At 41.9% G+C, this 16,093-nt stretch overlaps 1 protein-coding gene across 1 annotated transcript in view; it reads right to left on the bottom strand.

Annotated features, from left to right (window-relative positions):
• LOC135507946 (calmin-like) overlaps positions 1-14,533 on the bottom strand; it is a 39,961-nt gene extending 25,428 nt beyond the window's left edge. The window contains exon 1 of the mRNA XM_064927771.1: positions 13,954-14,533. Coding sequence (XP_064783843.1) covers positions 13,954-14,044 — 91 coding nt within the window. The 5' untranslated portion in view covers positions 14,045-14,533. The remainder of the gene's footprint in view (positions 1-13,953) is intronic.
• Between the last annotated feature and the right edge of the window lie 1,560 nt (positions 14,534-16,093).

Raw genomic sequence — 16,093 nt, 5'->3', positions numbered from 1 at the left:
TATATTAAAATATTAAAACAAAAACTGCCATGATAGGGGATTCCCTAAAGACACTGCTGCTGGTGTCTTACTCTTAACCAAAGGGGTTGTATAACTAGAAGAGTTGCTAGGGTGTATAATATCAATTCTCTTTAGTTCACATTTTAGAGTGCCTTTCCTGGTTCTATATAGGCCTCACCATCCACGTCGAATTGAAAAATGACTTTATCTTATTCTACATGTTTGGGATTAGCCAATATAAATGCAGCATATGTATTTTTCTGTAAGAAGATAATGGGATACAAATAACTATTCCCAACAGCGTATGATTACAATAGAAACAGTCCAGTGTCATAATAATTACCTCAGCTCACGCCTTAAAAGGGGGGGGGGGATCTCGGATTCAAAAAGCAACAAAGCGGTCACTCGAGTCAATGGCTATACAGCATTAATTTAAAAGTCCAAAAATTGATGTACTGTACCAATCCCGGATGGCCCCTATAGACGAAAGGAACATGACTCAAAAGGAAGTGTTCATTTGTCTGCACACCTCCACTGGGGAAAATTAGCGAACAGAAAAGAAGAATAACATTTTGATTCTTTCCAAGCGTGACTCAACATGATTTGACAGGTAACCAATAGTTCAAACAGAGGTTTGTGAAATCAATTTCCTTATCTATCTTTCAAAAAGTGTTGTTACTCTCCACACACACACACACACACACACACACACACACACACACACACACACACACACACACACACACACACACACACACACACACACACACACACACACTGTACACATGCATAGGCTACACACAAATAAAATCCAGGGATGTGATCTGGCAGGCCAGTTTCTGCATATACTGTGAATTAATGCTGCCTTTGGTTGCATAACTGGCAGCCAGGAAATCAACATTTAGCCTACTTCATCTGAAGAATAACTACATCTTCTGAACTACAATCACTAATACAGCAAACTAATGAGCAGTAAGTGTGGGATACATTCATTGTGATTCTTGGTGCAGATTCATTGTCACAGAGCCAAGATCAATCAGGTTCTTTTTTGGCCCTATAAACTCAGCCATTCACACCATTATAAAAGGAGAGAGGGGTGTAGTGATTCGATCACCCATTATTAGCTGGGTGAGACAGAGACCTGTGAACCTGAACTATACCTGAACTAAAAAAGTGTGTTCACTCCTTCCTTCACCTTATCTAGTATTTGCTTATGTTTCACAATCACTCTTCATACCAGAAAGGCATAACGTTCTTCCTTGAGGTAGCTGGTCCAACATGGTTGAATAGCTGAAAGCATGGGTCCCACTACTTTTGAAGTACAGACCTGTAGCTTCTTAAACTCCATAGCTCCATAGCCATTTGGGACACAACCTCTGTTCAAACCTTACCTAAATGCGAGTGCCGGGAATTCAACATGGACAATACCGGGAAACCAAAACACTCTCACGGAAGCATTTCCATATGCAAACAATTCCAGGATTTTGTATTCAATCTAAATGTGACTCCCATTTGGGTCTCAGCCAGTGTGTTTGTGGGGTCAAAGCTACACATCCCCAAAAAATGGTTCTAAAAATTGTAGTACCAGGTAAGGGTTCTTTGGCTTGTTGTTACCATTGGTGCTATATTGAACCCTTTTTTTGAAGGATCTGTAAGGAACCATGCTCATAAGGTTCTAAATTGTATCTGTATGGCACTATAAAGAACCCTTCCCGAAGGGTCTATAAAGAAACACCAAAAAAGGGTTCCACTATGGATACAACCCTTTTTGGAGCTATGTAGAACCCTCTATGTTTTTTTTATAGAACCTATTCTGGTCAGCCATATTATATTGTAAAATTCCGTAGCTGTTATTATTGTGTTAATTGACTAGTTGAATCAGGTGTGGCAGCTCTGGAACAGCTGGGGGGTCCCTGAGGAGAGAGCCACTGACTGATTTAGTCAACCGTTCTCAATTGACACAAGCCCATACATGAGTCTTGCACAAGACTTACTACGTAATGGCATACCACAACACATTAGACAAACTGGAATAACACTCTCACTCACAGTTTCACAATAAGAGCTGTGCGCAAACCATTTGAATTATCACTAATAAAGCAAAAAATTATTTTGTGAACTGTAAAGGACCATTGAAGAGCTCAAAGGGTACTTTGAGTCATTATGGTCACACATAGAACCATCGCCTTTCACAAAGAACCCTTGAGGAACCCACATTTTTGGTGTGTAATTTGTTTGAAGTGCAGGTAGATTCCTTTCACAGAGATCAGGGTTAAAAGTGTGGGCTCTACCTCTCCGTGCTTTGGGCGACGACAGAAAGACTCCCAAGGAGAACAGAGACAGAAAGACACATAAATGGCAACAATGCGCTGGTTGATTCTTCAAATCACAGAGGTCTTTTTTTGACAGTGGCATTATCTTGAAGAACAAGATGATTGTTCCCAAAGACGATTGAGTTAAAGAAAATGTTAGCCACACCGGCAATTGAATAGCTCGAGAAGATAAAGAAAATATGTGCTGATGTCACAGGCTGCATCTTCCTCATTCCAAACAGACTAAATATCTAAACAAGATAAGTACAGTCACAAAGATACAAAAGACAAGCTTCCACTAAACTAAACCAAAAAGATACAAATCTAGTCCACATTTTGAACAAAAACCAACGTGGCCCATGCTTATTGTATGCACTGTGCTGTTTGCTCGTATACAGATAAGTTAGTTAGGGTGAATTTGGGTACAAATGTTAAATATATACAGAACCAGTCAAAAGCTTGGACACACTTACTCATTCAATGGTTTTTCTTTATTTAGACTATTTTCTACATTGTAGAATAACTATGAGATAACACATATGGAATCATGTATTAACCAAAAAATTGTGAAACAAATTCAAATGTATTTTATATTTGAGATTCTTCAAAGTAGCCACCCTTTGCCATGATGACAGCTTTGCACACTCTTGGCATTATCTCAACCAGCTTCATGAGGTAGTCACCTGGAATGCATTTCAATTAACGGGTGTGCCTTCTTAAAAGTTCATTTGTACAAATGCTTTCCTTCTTAATGCACTTGAGCCAATCAGTTGTGTTGTGACAAGGTAGGGGTGCTATACAGAAGATAGCCCTATTTGGTCAAATAGTCCATATTATGTCAAGAACAGCTCAAATGAGTAGAGAAACAGAAGTCCATCATTACTTTAACACATGAAGGTCGGTCAGTGACGTACTGGGCCGTACACACTATCCTCTGTAGCGCCTTGCGGTCGGATGCCAAGCAGTTGCCATACCAGGCGGTGATGCAGCCAGTCAAGATGCTCTCACTGGTGCAGCTGTATAACCTTTTGAGGATCTGAGGGCCCATGCTAAATCTTTGCCTCATCAGTAATTATGTAGTAATGACATTCAGGTAACCTACATGAAAAGTGAAGTTCAAATCATGAATAACTTCGAGGGATCAGGTGGAAGGAGTCATCTTTGGTAAAAACAATTTGAAGGGGAATTTTGTTTTGTTTTGTCTTCCCAAATATAGTGCACTATAGATCAGTAATGCTTTAAAAGTGAAGTTCAAATCAGATTATATGCAAGGAGAGCATAACTTGGTGAAAAGAAGAAGGAAGGAAAAAAAGCCTTCGTGTGTTTGTTTTTCTTTCCTCCGATCATACCTACTCACTAGCTAGGTTTCCATGCAATTAGTGACAGACTTTCATGCAAAAAAAAAAAGTTGTCATAAAAACAATATGCACATTTTCCCATCAGAGATGTGTTTCCATCCAATTGAATAGTTTGGGATAAAAAGACTGTGTGATGACGTAGTGTACATAAATAATCAATTGGAATGGTTAACCCCCCCCCCCCCCCCCAAATTACAAATACAAGTGAAATGGGTTTCCATCGCATTTTCAACTCTACTGATGGTTTTCTTACAAAAAAGGTTGCGTTATATAGCGATACCACTCTGGTATTGGCATGTGTGCTGTAGCCAACAGCTCACAGATACAGTGCGGGTATAGCCTACATGATGAGATTCTTTGTCGCGTCTACTCCCGCTCCTCCCCTCCGGCGTTCGAAGTCGCCGGTTTACTAACCACCGATCCTGGGAACCATCATTACTTGCACCTGGCATTTATCATTACACGCACCTGTGCTTCATCATTAGGCACACCTGGACTCTATTACCTCACTCATTACCACCCCTTTTTCTGGCACTCCCTTAGGTTCTTTCCCCAGGCAGTATTGTTTCCGTTGTCCATTTCTAGATGCTACTCCTACATTGTATCGTTCCATGTTACTTGTTATATTAATTAAACTTACCACCTGCGACTGCTTCTCAACTCCCAGCGTCTATGTTACATTATTAAAGAGCGATATTTTTTTTGTGTCAAACGGCAGACAAGCATCAATGATCATGCCAGAATATGACCCTCAATATTTATTGCAAAGGGGCATCAAGCTCATCACCTGGCACTTTCACCACCCTGTGAAGTTCATCATAAATTATTGAATCTGAACCCTAATAAATTGCAAGCGTTCCTCACGAGTCGTAGTGGGAGGACCACACAACATGCATAAAAGCATTTCCATGGACATTTCTTGAATAATACATTTTACTGACACAAAAAGATCCCATCTTGTCTAGCGTATTTAGTTCTGTCAACATTTGAAAGTTTACCGACAAATGTTCTGTTTCCATCCGTCCTGTCATCACATTTTCTTCCCCACATGTACTTTAATCGCATAAAAAGGTTGGATAGAAACCTGGTTACTGATTACCTTACCCTGACAGCTACAGGTCAACCCGAGAACAACAATCATTGCTTTTTATAAAAACAGAGCTGTCGGCAGAGAGAGCACGGCCCTGATTTGTCATCATCACTGCAATCCATGAGAGTTACTTATTCAAAGTTCTGTTGGACCATTTCTTTCTTCAGCCCATTGGTAGAAACACCTGCATCTAATAAAACTGGCACTTATACAGACCTCAGACAAAGAGTAAACTCACCCCGTGTACGTCACTCTCTCTCTCTCTCCGCAGGTTTATTTGACAATATAACCGTTGACCTTTTAAAATGCGCCATGGTATTTTTGGAGTGGAAAATGGGCCTTCTACAAAAGGAGTGCTTTTTGAAGCATAAACCGTAACTTTAGACTTATCATCACTCAAGATAAAATAAGAACAGTTGACTTGGACCGACCATCATCCTGGAACTGTCGGTCTGGCCCTAGTAATATCTCTGCCCATTAGAAAACCACCGCTATGAGGACAGTGTTGTCCACATTATACTTGCTTCTTCAAAGATACAGACACCATTCAGTTGAGTTTATTCACTATTCAGTTCACAATAACATTGCTCCCCTTCTTGCATGTCAACTGAGACTTTGCAATAGTGATGCAATCGTCCATATTTGATAACTCCACATTCACTGTCTGGCTGCTACAGTGACGGTATGCTACTGAACCTCTGTACTACACACACATGCGCTAGGGCCGGGACGATAACAGTATTGCAATATCTTTTCCATGGCATAAATGAAAACACGAAGCAGATCTAACTCTTTGGCCCTTTAAAACACCTTCTGTATGTAAAATATTGTGTGCTATAGTTGGAAAATGAATCAATGTGAATTCGCTTCGCGTTTTGTTTCCTTGCCACGATACTATCGAGTATCGCGATACTGGTATCAACCCAGCCCTAGATGCACACACACACACACATTACACACACACGCTTAGTCCATGTCAGCAACAGCATGCTCCTGTATCCAGATATGACAGGGTTAACACGGCTTACATAATAGCTCTGCTGCGCAGGCTTCTAGCTCTCAGCTGCATATTTTTCAACACACTACACACACTTGGTACGTGTCAGGGAAGTCAGCCCCTCATGCATGCTACTCAGAGAAAGTGGTAAATAGACTAAATATAGACGTCAGAACTCAGAAGTCCACTGCTGTACATCTACGGCCTCCCGGAACCTCGCTACATCAGTGATGCTCTAGAGAACCGTGCAGCGAGGCAATCCTCGAATAACGAGCAGGTGGAGGAGGAGCAGGGGAGGATGAAAGTGGTTCTTTCTCCTGTGCTTACAAGAACTGCATTGTAAGAGAGAGAGAGAGAGAGAGTGCACATGACCTTAATTCTGATTTTCTTTTACCCACCGCGGATCCCACGGTTTTACATAGAGGCTCAGAGTGGATGGGAGCGAGAGACAGAGAAAAGGAGAGAAAGAGATGATGAGGAGGCGAAGGCAGCAGCAGAACTGTCTAAGCAAATGAATACTGCATGATAATGTCTGAATACTGTATGAACTTCACTCGGCACAGGCAGACAGGATAGGCTGCAATAATACAGAGCAATATTAAAATCCTCTGCACTAGAGGTCGACCGATTAATCGGAATGGACGATTAATTAGGGCCGATTTCAAGTTTTCATAACAATCGGTAACCGATGTTTTTGGACGCCGATTTGGCTGATTTAAAAAAAAAAAACATGTTTTTTTACACCTTTATTTAACTAGGCAAGTCAGTTAAGAACACATTCTTATTGTCAATGACGGCCTAGGAACAGTGGGTTAACTGCCTTGTTCAGGGGCAGAACAACAGATTTTTACCTTGTCAGCTCGAGGATTCAGTCTTGCAACCTTACGGTTAACTAGTCCAACTCCCTAACCACCTGCCTCTCATTGCACTCCACGAGGAGCCTGCCTGTTACGCACATGCAGTAAGAAGCCAAGGTAAGTTGCTAGCTAGCATTAAAGTTATCTTATAAAAAACAATCAATCATAATCACTAGTTAACTACACATGGTTGATGATATTACTAGTTTATCTAGCGTGTCCTGCGTTGCATATAATCGATGCGGTGCACATTCGCAACTGTCGTTGCTCCAACATGTACCTAACCATAAACATCAATGCCTTTCTTAAAATCAATACACAAGTATATACTTTTAAACCTGCATATTTAGTTAATATTGCCTGCTAACATGAATTTCTTTGTGTCACTTCAGTCAGGGTATATGCAGCAGTTTGGGCCGCCTGGCTCGTGGAGAACTGTGTGAAGACTATTTCTTCCTAACAAAGACAGCAAACTTCGCCAAACGGGGGATGATTTAACAAAAGCGCATTTGCGAAAAAAGCACAATCGTTGCATGACTGTACCTAACCATAAACATCAATGCCTTTCTTTAAACCAATACACAGAAGTATATATTTTTGAACCTGCATATTTAGCTAAAAGAAATCCAGGTTAGCAGGCAATATTAACCAGGTGAAATTGTGTCACTTCTCTTGCGTTCATTGCAATACGGAACGGTTCCGGAAAGGTTCCGTATTTCACTGAAAGAATTAACGTCTTGTTTTCGAGATGATAGTTTCCGGATTTGGCCATATTAATGACCCAAGGCTCGTATTTCTGTGTGTTATCATGTTATAACTAAGTCTATGATTTGATAGAGCAGTCTGGCTGAGCGATGGTAGACAGCAGCAGGCTCGTAATCATTCATTCAAACAGCAATTTCGTACGTTTTGACAGAAGCTCTTCGCAATGCTTCAAGCATTGAGCTGTTTATGACTTCAAGCCTATCAACTCCCGAGATTAGGCTGGTGTAACCGATGTGAAATGGCTAGCAAAGTTAGCGGAGTGCGCACTAATAGCGTTTCAAACGTCACTCGCTCTGAGACTTGGAGTAGTTGTTCCCCTTGCTCTGCATGGGTAACGCTGCTTCGAGGGTGGCTGTTGTCGATGTGTTCCTGGTTTGAGACCCAGGTAGGAGCAAGGAGAGTGACAGAAGCTATATTGTTACACTGGCAATACTAAAGTGCCTATAAGAACATCCAATAGTCAAAGGTATATGAAATACAAATCGTACAGAGAGAAACAGTCCTATAATTCCTATAATAACTACAACCTAAAACTTCTTACCTGGGAATATTGAAGACTCATGTTAAAAGGAACCACCAGCTTTCAAATGTTCTCATGTTCTGAGCAAGGAACTTAAACATTTCTTACATGGCACATATTGCACTTTTACTTTCTTCTCCAACACTGTTTTTGCATTATTTAAACCAAATTGAACAGGTTTCATTATTTATTTGAGGCTAAATTGATTTTATTGATTTATTATATTAAGTTAAAGTAAGTGTTCATTCAGTATTGTTGAAATTGTAATTATTACAAATAAATAAAATAAAAAAATTGGCTGATTAATCGCAATCTGCCTTTTTTGGTGCTCCAATAAGCGGTATCGATATCGGCGGTGAAAAATCATAATCGATCGACCTCTACTATGCACTGATTTAATCTGAGTTGGTTCCCTTTTTACACTGCAATATAATGGCTCTGTCCAAGAGAAAACCAAGCTGAAGGTCAGTGATGGTCATGCACACAACATACGGAAACCAAATGGTACCCTATTCCATAGATAGTGCACTACTTTCGACCAGAGCCGTATGGGCCCCGGTCAAAAGTAGTGCATTATATAGTGAATAGGGTTCCATTTGGAACACAACAAATAATGTAAGGTTGTACTGCTGTTAGGTTATCCAAACACTGCGATGGATGGCGTGCATTGATAGTGATTACTCAGTGCGTTTCGTTTGTCTCACCAACGATTTCAGTATAGTTGAATAAACATGGAGGGCTTCAGGGGGAGAATCAAAGGGACACTGAATTTGTTCTGAATCAAGAGGACATCTGAGCTCGTTTACTTGCCTTGCCTGAATATCAACACAGAATTTAGGAGGAACAAAAATGATAATAAGCCAGGGGGTGAGTGAAAGAGAAGAGACCATTGTCCTTTCGCCTCCACCCCCATCTCTCTCTATACCCTACCCTCCTCAAACTCAAACCAGAATGTGAGGGAAGCAGCACTGTGTGTGCTCAGCCTTTCCCCCTTAGTCACTCTGTGTTGAAAAAGTGTTGAGATGTGGGGGACTCGACTGGCCTGGTGAGCGTTCAAGAACATCACATTCAAACAAGTGTGAGTGTTTGAGGCAGTTCCTCGCCCCACACATCGTATGAAAATCTGTTCTGTCACTGGGCTTTAGAAGAAAAGCCTTCTCGCTCTCTCTCTCTCTCTCTCCGAGTAGAAAGTCAAGTCCACCGCAGCAGTGACTGCAGACTTTCACTCTGGCTCAGCGGCTCTAGCTTGTTAGAGCGTTTTGTGAGGTACTGTATGGCATCAGCAGAAGGCTCCGTTCAGTGGAGGACTGTCATAAACTATTTCAACAGATGTCCAGTCCCTAAAGGTAGAGTGTACACACTGATGTTGCCGACTGGTCTCTCTACTTAGCAGCAGGTGTGTCCACGTACACAAAACAGACACACACATGCACTCCTGAGCTGTGCTAGTGACCTAAGCTCAGCTACTACGATCTTTGTCCAGCACAACATGTCCGATATTGATTAACTCTTTTATGCATCATTTATTCATGCTGAGCTCAGAGACACATCCCCCTCCAGCCACTGTCTGCATCCCAAATGGCACCCTATTCCCTATATACTGTAGGCAGTTGAGATGTTTCAATAGTCATTCTTCTCTGTAAACTAGTGATGAGTGGAGTGTTTCAAATGAAAGATGCTTCAGGTCAGTACAGAGAACTACCCACCAGCTGAGAAAGAGGTCCATGAGCATCTCAATGAGCTGGGAGGCTCTCAGGGTCAAATCAAATCAAATTGTTTTTGTCACATGCTTCGTAAACAGGTGTAGAATAACAGTGAAATGCTTACTAATGGGCCCTTCCCAACAATGCAGAGAGAAAGAAAAAAAGAAATACCAGAAAAGTAAAATAATAATAAATAATGAATCTAAAAACATAATAATAAAAGTAATAATAAATATGAGTAATGATAACGTGGCTATATACACGGGGTACCTGTACCGAGTCGATGTGCAGGAGTATGAGGTAATTGAGGTAGATACAGTTGACGTCGGAAGTTTACATACACCTTGGCCAAATACATATAAACTCAGTGGTTCACAATTCCTGACATTTAATCATAGTTAAAATTCCCTGTCTTAGATCAGTTAGGATCACCACTTTATTTTTAGAATGCGAAATTGCAGAATAATAGTAGAGAGAGTGATTTATTTCAGCTCTTATTTCTTTCATCACATTTCCAGTGGGTCAGAAGTTTACATACACTTAATTAACATTTGGTAGCATTGCCTTGAAATTGTTTAACTTGGGTCAAACGTTCCGGGTAGCCTTCCACAAGCTTCCCACAATAAGTTGGGAGAATTTTGGCCCATTCCTCCTGACAGGGCTGGTGTAACTGAGTCAGGTTTGTAGGCCTCACGGTGCTTCACGGTTGAGATGGTGTTCTTCGGCTTGCAAGCCTCCCCAAACATAACGATGGTCATTATGGCCAAACAGTTCTATTTTTGTTTCATCAGACCAGAAGACATTTCTCAAAAAGTATGATCTTTGTCGCCATGTGCAGTTGCAAATCGTAGTCTGGCTTTTTGATGCCGGTTTTGGAGCAGTGGCTTCTTCCTTGCTGAGTGGCCTTTCAGGTTATGTTGATATAGGACTTGTTTTACTGTGGATATAGATACTGTTGTACCTGTTTCCTCCAGCATCTTCACAAGATCCTTTGCTGTTGTTCTGGGATTGATTTGCACTTTTCGCACCAAAGTACGTTCATCTCTAGGAGACAGAACGCCTACCTGAGCGGTATGATGGCTGCGTGGTCCCATGGTGTTTATACTTGCGTACTATTGTTTGTACAGATGAACGTGGTACCCTCAGGTGTTTGGAAATTGCTCCCAAGGATGAACCAGACTTGTGGAGGTCTACAATTCTTTTTCTGAGGTCTTTTTCCAATTGACTCAAATGATGTCAATTAGCCTATCAGAAGCTTCTTAAGCCATGATATCATTTTCTGGAATTTTCCAAGCTGTTTAAAGGCACATTCAACTTAGTGTGTGTGTAAAACTTCTGACCCACTGGAATTGTGATACAGTGAGTTATAAGTGAAATAATCTGTCAATTGTTGTCATGCACAAAGTAGATGTCCTAACCAACTTGCCAAAACTATAGTTTGTTAACAAGAAATTGTTGTAGTGGTTGAAAAACGAGTTTTAATGACACCAACCTAAGTGTATGTAAACCTATGACTTTAAATGAATGTACATATCACTAGGAATAAAGTGACAGATAATAAACAGTAGGAGCAGCGTATGTGATGAGTCAATGTGATGAGTCAATTGGCTGGCCGGAGTCTTTGACAATTTTTAGTCTTTGACAACACTGCCTGGTATAGAGGTTCTGGATGGCAGGGACCTTGGCCCCAGTGATGTACTGGGCCATAGGCACCACCCTCTGTAGCGCCTTGCAGTGTCCATACCAAGCTGTGAAGCAGACAGTTAAGATGTTCTCAATGGTGCAGCTGTAGAACTTTTTGAGCCCATGCCAAATCTTTTCAGTCTCCTGAGGGGGAAGAGGCGTGTCGTGCCCTCTTCATGACTGTGTTGGTGTGTGTGGACCATGGTAGATCCTGAGTGAGTGAGTGAGTGAGTGAGTGGTGGTGAGTGGTGGTGGTGGTGAGTGGTGGTGGTGGTGGTGGTGAGTGGTGGTGAGTGAGTGAGTGAGTGAGTGGGTTTGTGTGCTGTGTGGGAACATACAGTTCTGAGATTTCAGCGCTCTAATGCAGAGACAGAAAGAGAGGGGGGACATTGCTCTTTTCTCTGCTGGGTGAGAGAGTATTACTTATGTAAGGCCCTTCAGAGCATTGTTTTAATGCACTGGGTTCTCCTCAGTATGTTTTCTTCCAACCACAAAGCCTCCAGGGCCAGCTAGTCATCAGATGGAAGTGTCAAACCAGTTGGTGTTATGAGAGGGAAGGAGAGAGGGAGGGAGAGAGAAAGTGGGGAAGATAAAACGACAGAGAGCTGGGGGGAGCAACCCCAGATGCTTGACAGAGCAGAACAGGAACAGGTACCTCTCCTCGTGTACCATTTCACACTTCAAATGTCAAGAGCATGTCTTAGGTTCTTCTTCATGGATATGCATAGGCCTATAGCGTGTGCATTACACACACACACACAAACAATCCAACACGTCTTACATATCTTATGCATTATCAGACCGTTTTACATTTATTTCATTGCACTACTAGGTGAACCACAGAGACAGACGTAATGTTTGTTGTAGTGGATGGCTCAATCTGGCTTCAGTGAAAAGCATTTGGCAGGCTATAGCAGCCACAAAGTGTGTTTGAAGGCTCATATGTCCGTCTGGAGAAATGTGTGTGTGTGTGTGTTTGTGTTTGTGTTTGTGTGTGTGTGTGTGTGTGTGTGTGTGCGTGCGTGTGTGTGTCCATTGCGGAGGCCTCAGTTAATGTGTGATCCGTCCTCTTGAGACTGAGATAAAGCTCTCATTCTCAACACTCATTAAATACATTTTTTCCAATTTGCTGCCCAATTCTTGTTTATTCACTGCACATAGCCTAGTCATTACAGACTATGCTACCGTAGGGCAGGTTATAGGCTACCGACTCAGACTGACACCACAGGGAAACTGTCAGAAACAACAGGTCAAAGAGAAGTAACAATGTCACATGCAAAAATGTGAGCAAGACAAAGGAGCTGATCATGGACGACAGGAAAAGGAGGGCTGAACACACCCCCATTCACATCGACGGGGCTGTAGTTCCTTGGTTTCCACATCACCAACAAACTATCATGGTCCAAACACAGTCCTGAAGAGGGCACAACAACACCTTTTCCCCCTCAGCATGCTGAAAAGATTTGGCATGGGTCCCCAGATCCTCAAAAAGTTCTACAGCTGCACCATTGAGAGCATCCTGGCCGGTTGCATCACCGCCTGGTATGACAACTGCTCGGCATCAGACCGTAAGGCGCTACAGAGGGTAGTGCGTACGGCCCAGTTCATCACTGGGGCCAAGCTTCCTGCCATCCAGGACCTATATACTAGGAAGGACAGAGGAAGGACTATAAAATTGTCAAAGACTCCAGTCACCCAAGTCATAGACTGTTCTCTCTGTTACCGCAAGATAAGCGGTACCGGAGCACCAAGTCTAGGTCCAAAAGGCTCCTCAACAGCCTCTACCCCGAAGCCATAAGACTGCTGAACAATGAATCAAATGGCCACCCGGACTACTTACATTGACCAACCGCCCCCTCCCCGTTTGCTTTTACACTGCTACTACTTGCTGTTTATTATTTATCTATAGCCACTTTACCCCTTCCTACATGTACAAATTACCTCGACTAAACTGTACCCCCGCACATTGACTCGGTACCACCTGTATATAGCCTCGGTATTGTTATTTTTTGTGTTACTTTTTATTTCATTTTTTACTTTATTTTATTTAAATATTTTCTTAACTCTATTTCTTGAACTACATAGTGGTTAATTAAGGTCTTGTCAGTAAGCATTTCAAGGTAATGTCTACACCTGTTGTATTCAGCGCATGTGACAAAAACAATTTGATTTGACGTGCAACTTTGTAGCTCTATAAGTTTTACAGACACGCAGCTGTGAATTAGCAATCAAATATTGTCTGCCCCCTCATTGAAAGTGTATTGTCTGCTATAAAAGAAAACATGGTCTCCCTGTCTTTGAGGTTTCTAGTGGTGCATAGCCGTCTTCAGTTTATCATTGTCACGTTTTCTCCCTTTCATTTTCAGATTCCTACACGTCGCGAACTGATTTGATGAAATTAGATGAGAGATATGAGATCAACCATAGCCGCGGACGGAGTGTGGTAAAATACAAACCCCAAAAAGTTCCAACTTCAGCCGTCTGTGCATGGCACCGGTAGAATGTTTACAAACTATTTTTTACAACCATGAAAGGTATTCGGATGAGGTTGACTTACTATGGGTCCCCCGATTCAATCTAATCAACCAATACAAAGCTTTAACATAAAGCCTAATGAACGCCGTGGTTCCATTCTATTTCACATGGTAGCCACGGTTGCCCCACATACCTTGAAGATTCTGCACTCGGATGTCGCTGATCTGTCCGATAAATTCCTCCCGTTCGAACCAGTCCTTATACTCCCACTCGTGTCCAGCCATCAGGACGGTACCCTGGGGAAAGTTGCAGGCTGGACTTCGATATATATATATATATATTTTTAAACAGACTAAGCTACATCCAGTCCCGTGTGATCTGGAGGCGATTGAGATGGCAACCCTATTTATCCCCCTTCGTTCTACCCTTGTCTAGCTGGCTATTGTGGCGGTCGCCGGACGCTGAGCCACGAGTGGGGTAGGCTATAGCATAGAGAAGGTCTAATCTACTCTCATGCTATTCCGTAGATACGGTTTCTGGCGAAGGATCATTGTTTTCGTTGAGTTTCCCCCTGGTGACGTAGAAAGCACCCACATAGCACTACGGCGCAGAGCGAGGACGCGGAAAATGGCACAGATGACCAAACTACAAGGAAAGAGGAAGGAAATTATTAACAGCACCTGGATAATATTTTCGAGGTGGGCTGTTGTATCTTACAGTATATACCCACCATCCCGCCACTGTATAGTCTAGGAAAGGAGAGCCAGTCTCAGCTCAGAAAGAGAGAGAGAAAATTACTGATATGGTTCTCAGAATGGCTATCAATATGACCATAGATAGACCGTTTCCGCTATAAACATAATTGCATTATGTTAGAATTGCACGGCGCGTTAGTATGATTCCCTACCCGAGATAATAATAAACATTTTCTTCTGCCGGTAGACTACGTTTATGTTACAAAAAAAACTGATGGACCACAACGCTACAGTTATATAGCGCATCAGCACTAAACGAGCATGGGCGCCACCCGTATGGTACTGCATTATATCCTGTACTCAATACCTCTCTCATTCAAACAACTACTTCTCATTTTCATTTCACTCGCCATCAAGGAAAATGTAAAGTAGAACCTGCTATTCACACGTCAACATTTGTCAAGAGGAGAGAGAGAGAGTTCCAGGGGGCACTATAAAGGAGATGTCCAACAGGTGTAAGGAACGTTGGCCAATTAAGTAGCCCTTGAGCCTACTACTGTAGCCCATACAAACAAGTACAGGAACACATGTAGGCCTACTGTAGCCTATGTGGGTGGCTTGCAAGTGCAATACATTACAGGACTACTGACTGCACCACTGTTGGTTTAATCTCCATGCCCCCTTTGATCAAAAGCTATGAGGAAAATAGAAATATGAAGCCACATGAGGAGCTTATGAACATTCTGAAATGTAAAAAAAATAACCTTTATCCCACCTCGAGGGGAGGAAAGAGTCCACTACAGTCAGTGGTCATTTGGACCAAAGACTCACCCTATTTCCTACACAGTGCACTACTTTTGACAAGAACCCAGAAGGCTTTGGTACAAAAAAAGTATAGCACTTTGTAGGAAATGGGGTGCCATTTGGGACGTCCCCAGGTCTCTGTGGGTAGCTGACCCATATAACCTGGCTCCTGTGTAGGGCCATATCATTAGAATGGCCTTATGATGTGTGCTCTGTATGCTAGCAGGCGTTATTAAAGTTACAAACAGTGATTAAAGCCCTGGTAATTATAAGGTTCAATCAGGATTATGCACTGTAAGATATTCTAAAATTGCAGGTCTCGTCTCTATGTCCAGTCCATAGGAACTTCAAGCACAGAGGAAACCGTAGGCCTACTTTGTAATAAAATGTAGATGGAAGTCAACTTGTGACAATGGTTAACAACAAAAAGAGCAAAATATTTAAAGAAACCCATGAAAGCCCTTCTTGTATGACTGATATGAACTTGCATGCCATTTTCAGCTCTTTCTAAACCCTCTGTCAAAACGTTACACATGCCTTCAGTTGAGACGTACCACTAACACTTGCATTGACACCTGCCTTCACCTGAATTATTAAGTACAACCAACACCTGTTAGTATAATGTTTTACGGTATTTGAGATCTGTATCTAACAACCCTCTAAATGGCTAGTGTGCAGTGTTCATAGTGGGTGTTTTCTTACAGTAAGGATGATTGACCTCTATAGTGTAAAATACAACAAGTAAACCCATTAGAAAATATGAAACTGCTAGAGCAAATATACAACCTTGCTACTAGGGTTGCAAGCATATTTAGTCGTTTTTACATTTTATAA

This window comes from Oncorhynchus masou, chromosome 21 (genome assembly GCF_036934945.1).
Source record: "Oncorhynchus masou masou isolate Uvic2021 chromosome 21, UVic_Omas_1.1, whole genome shotgun sequence".
NCBI classification, from domain to species: domain Eukaryota; kingdom Metazoa; phylum Chordata; class Actinopteri; order Salmoniformes; family Salmonidae; genus Oncorhynchus; species Oncorhynchus masou.
This window is presented reverse-complemented; position numbering and strand designations above follow the sequence as displayed.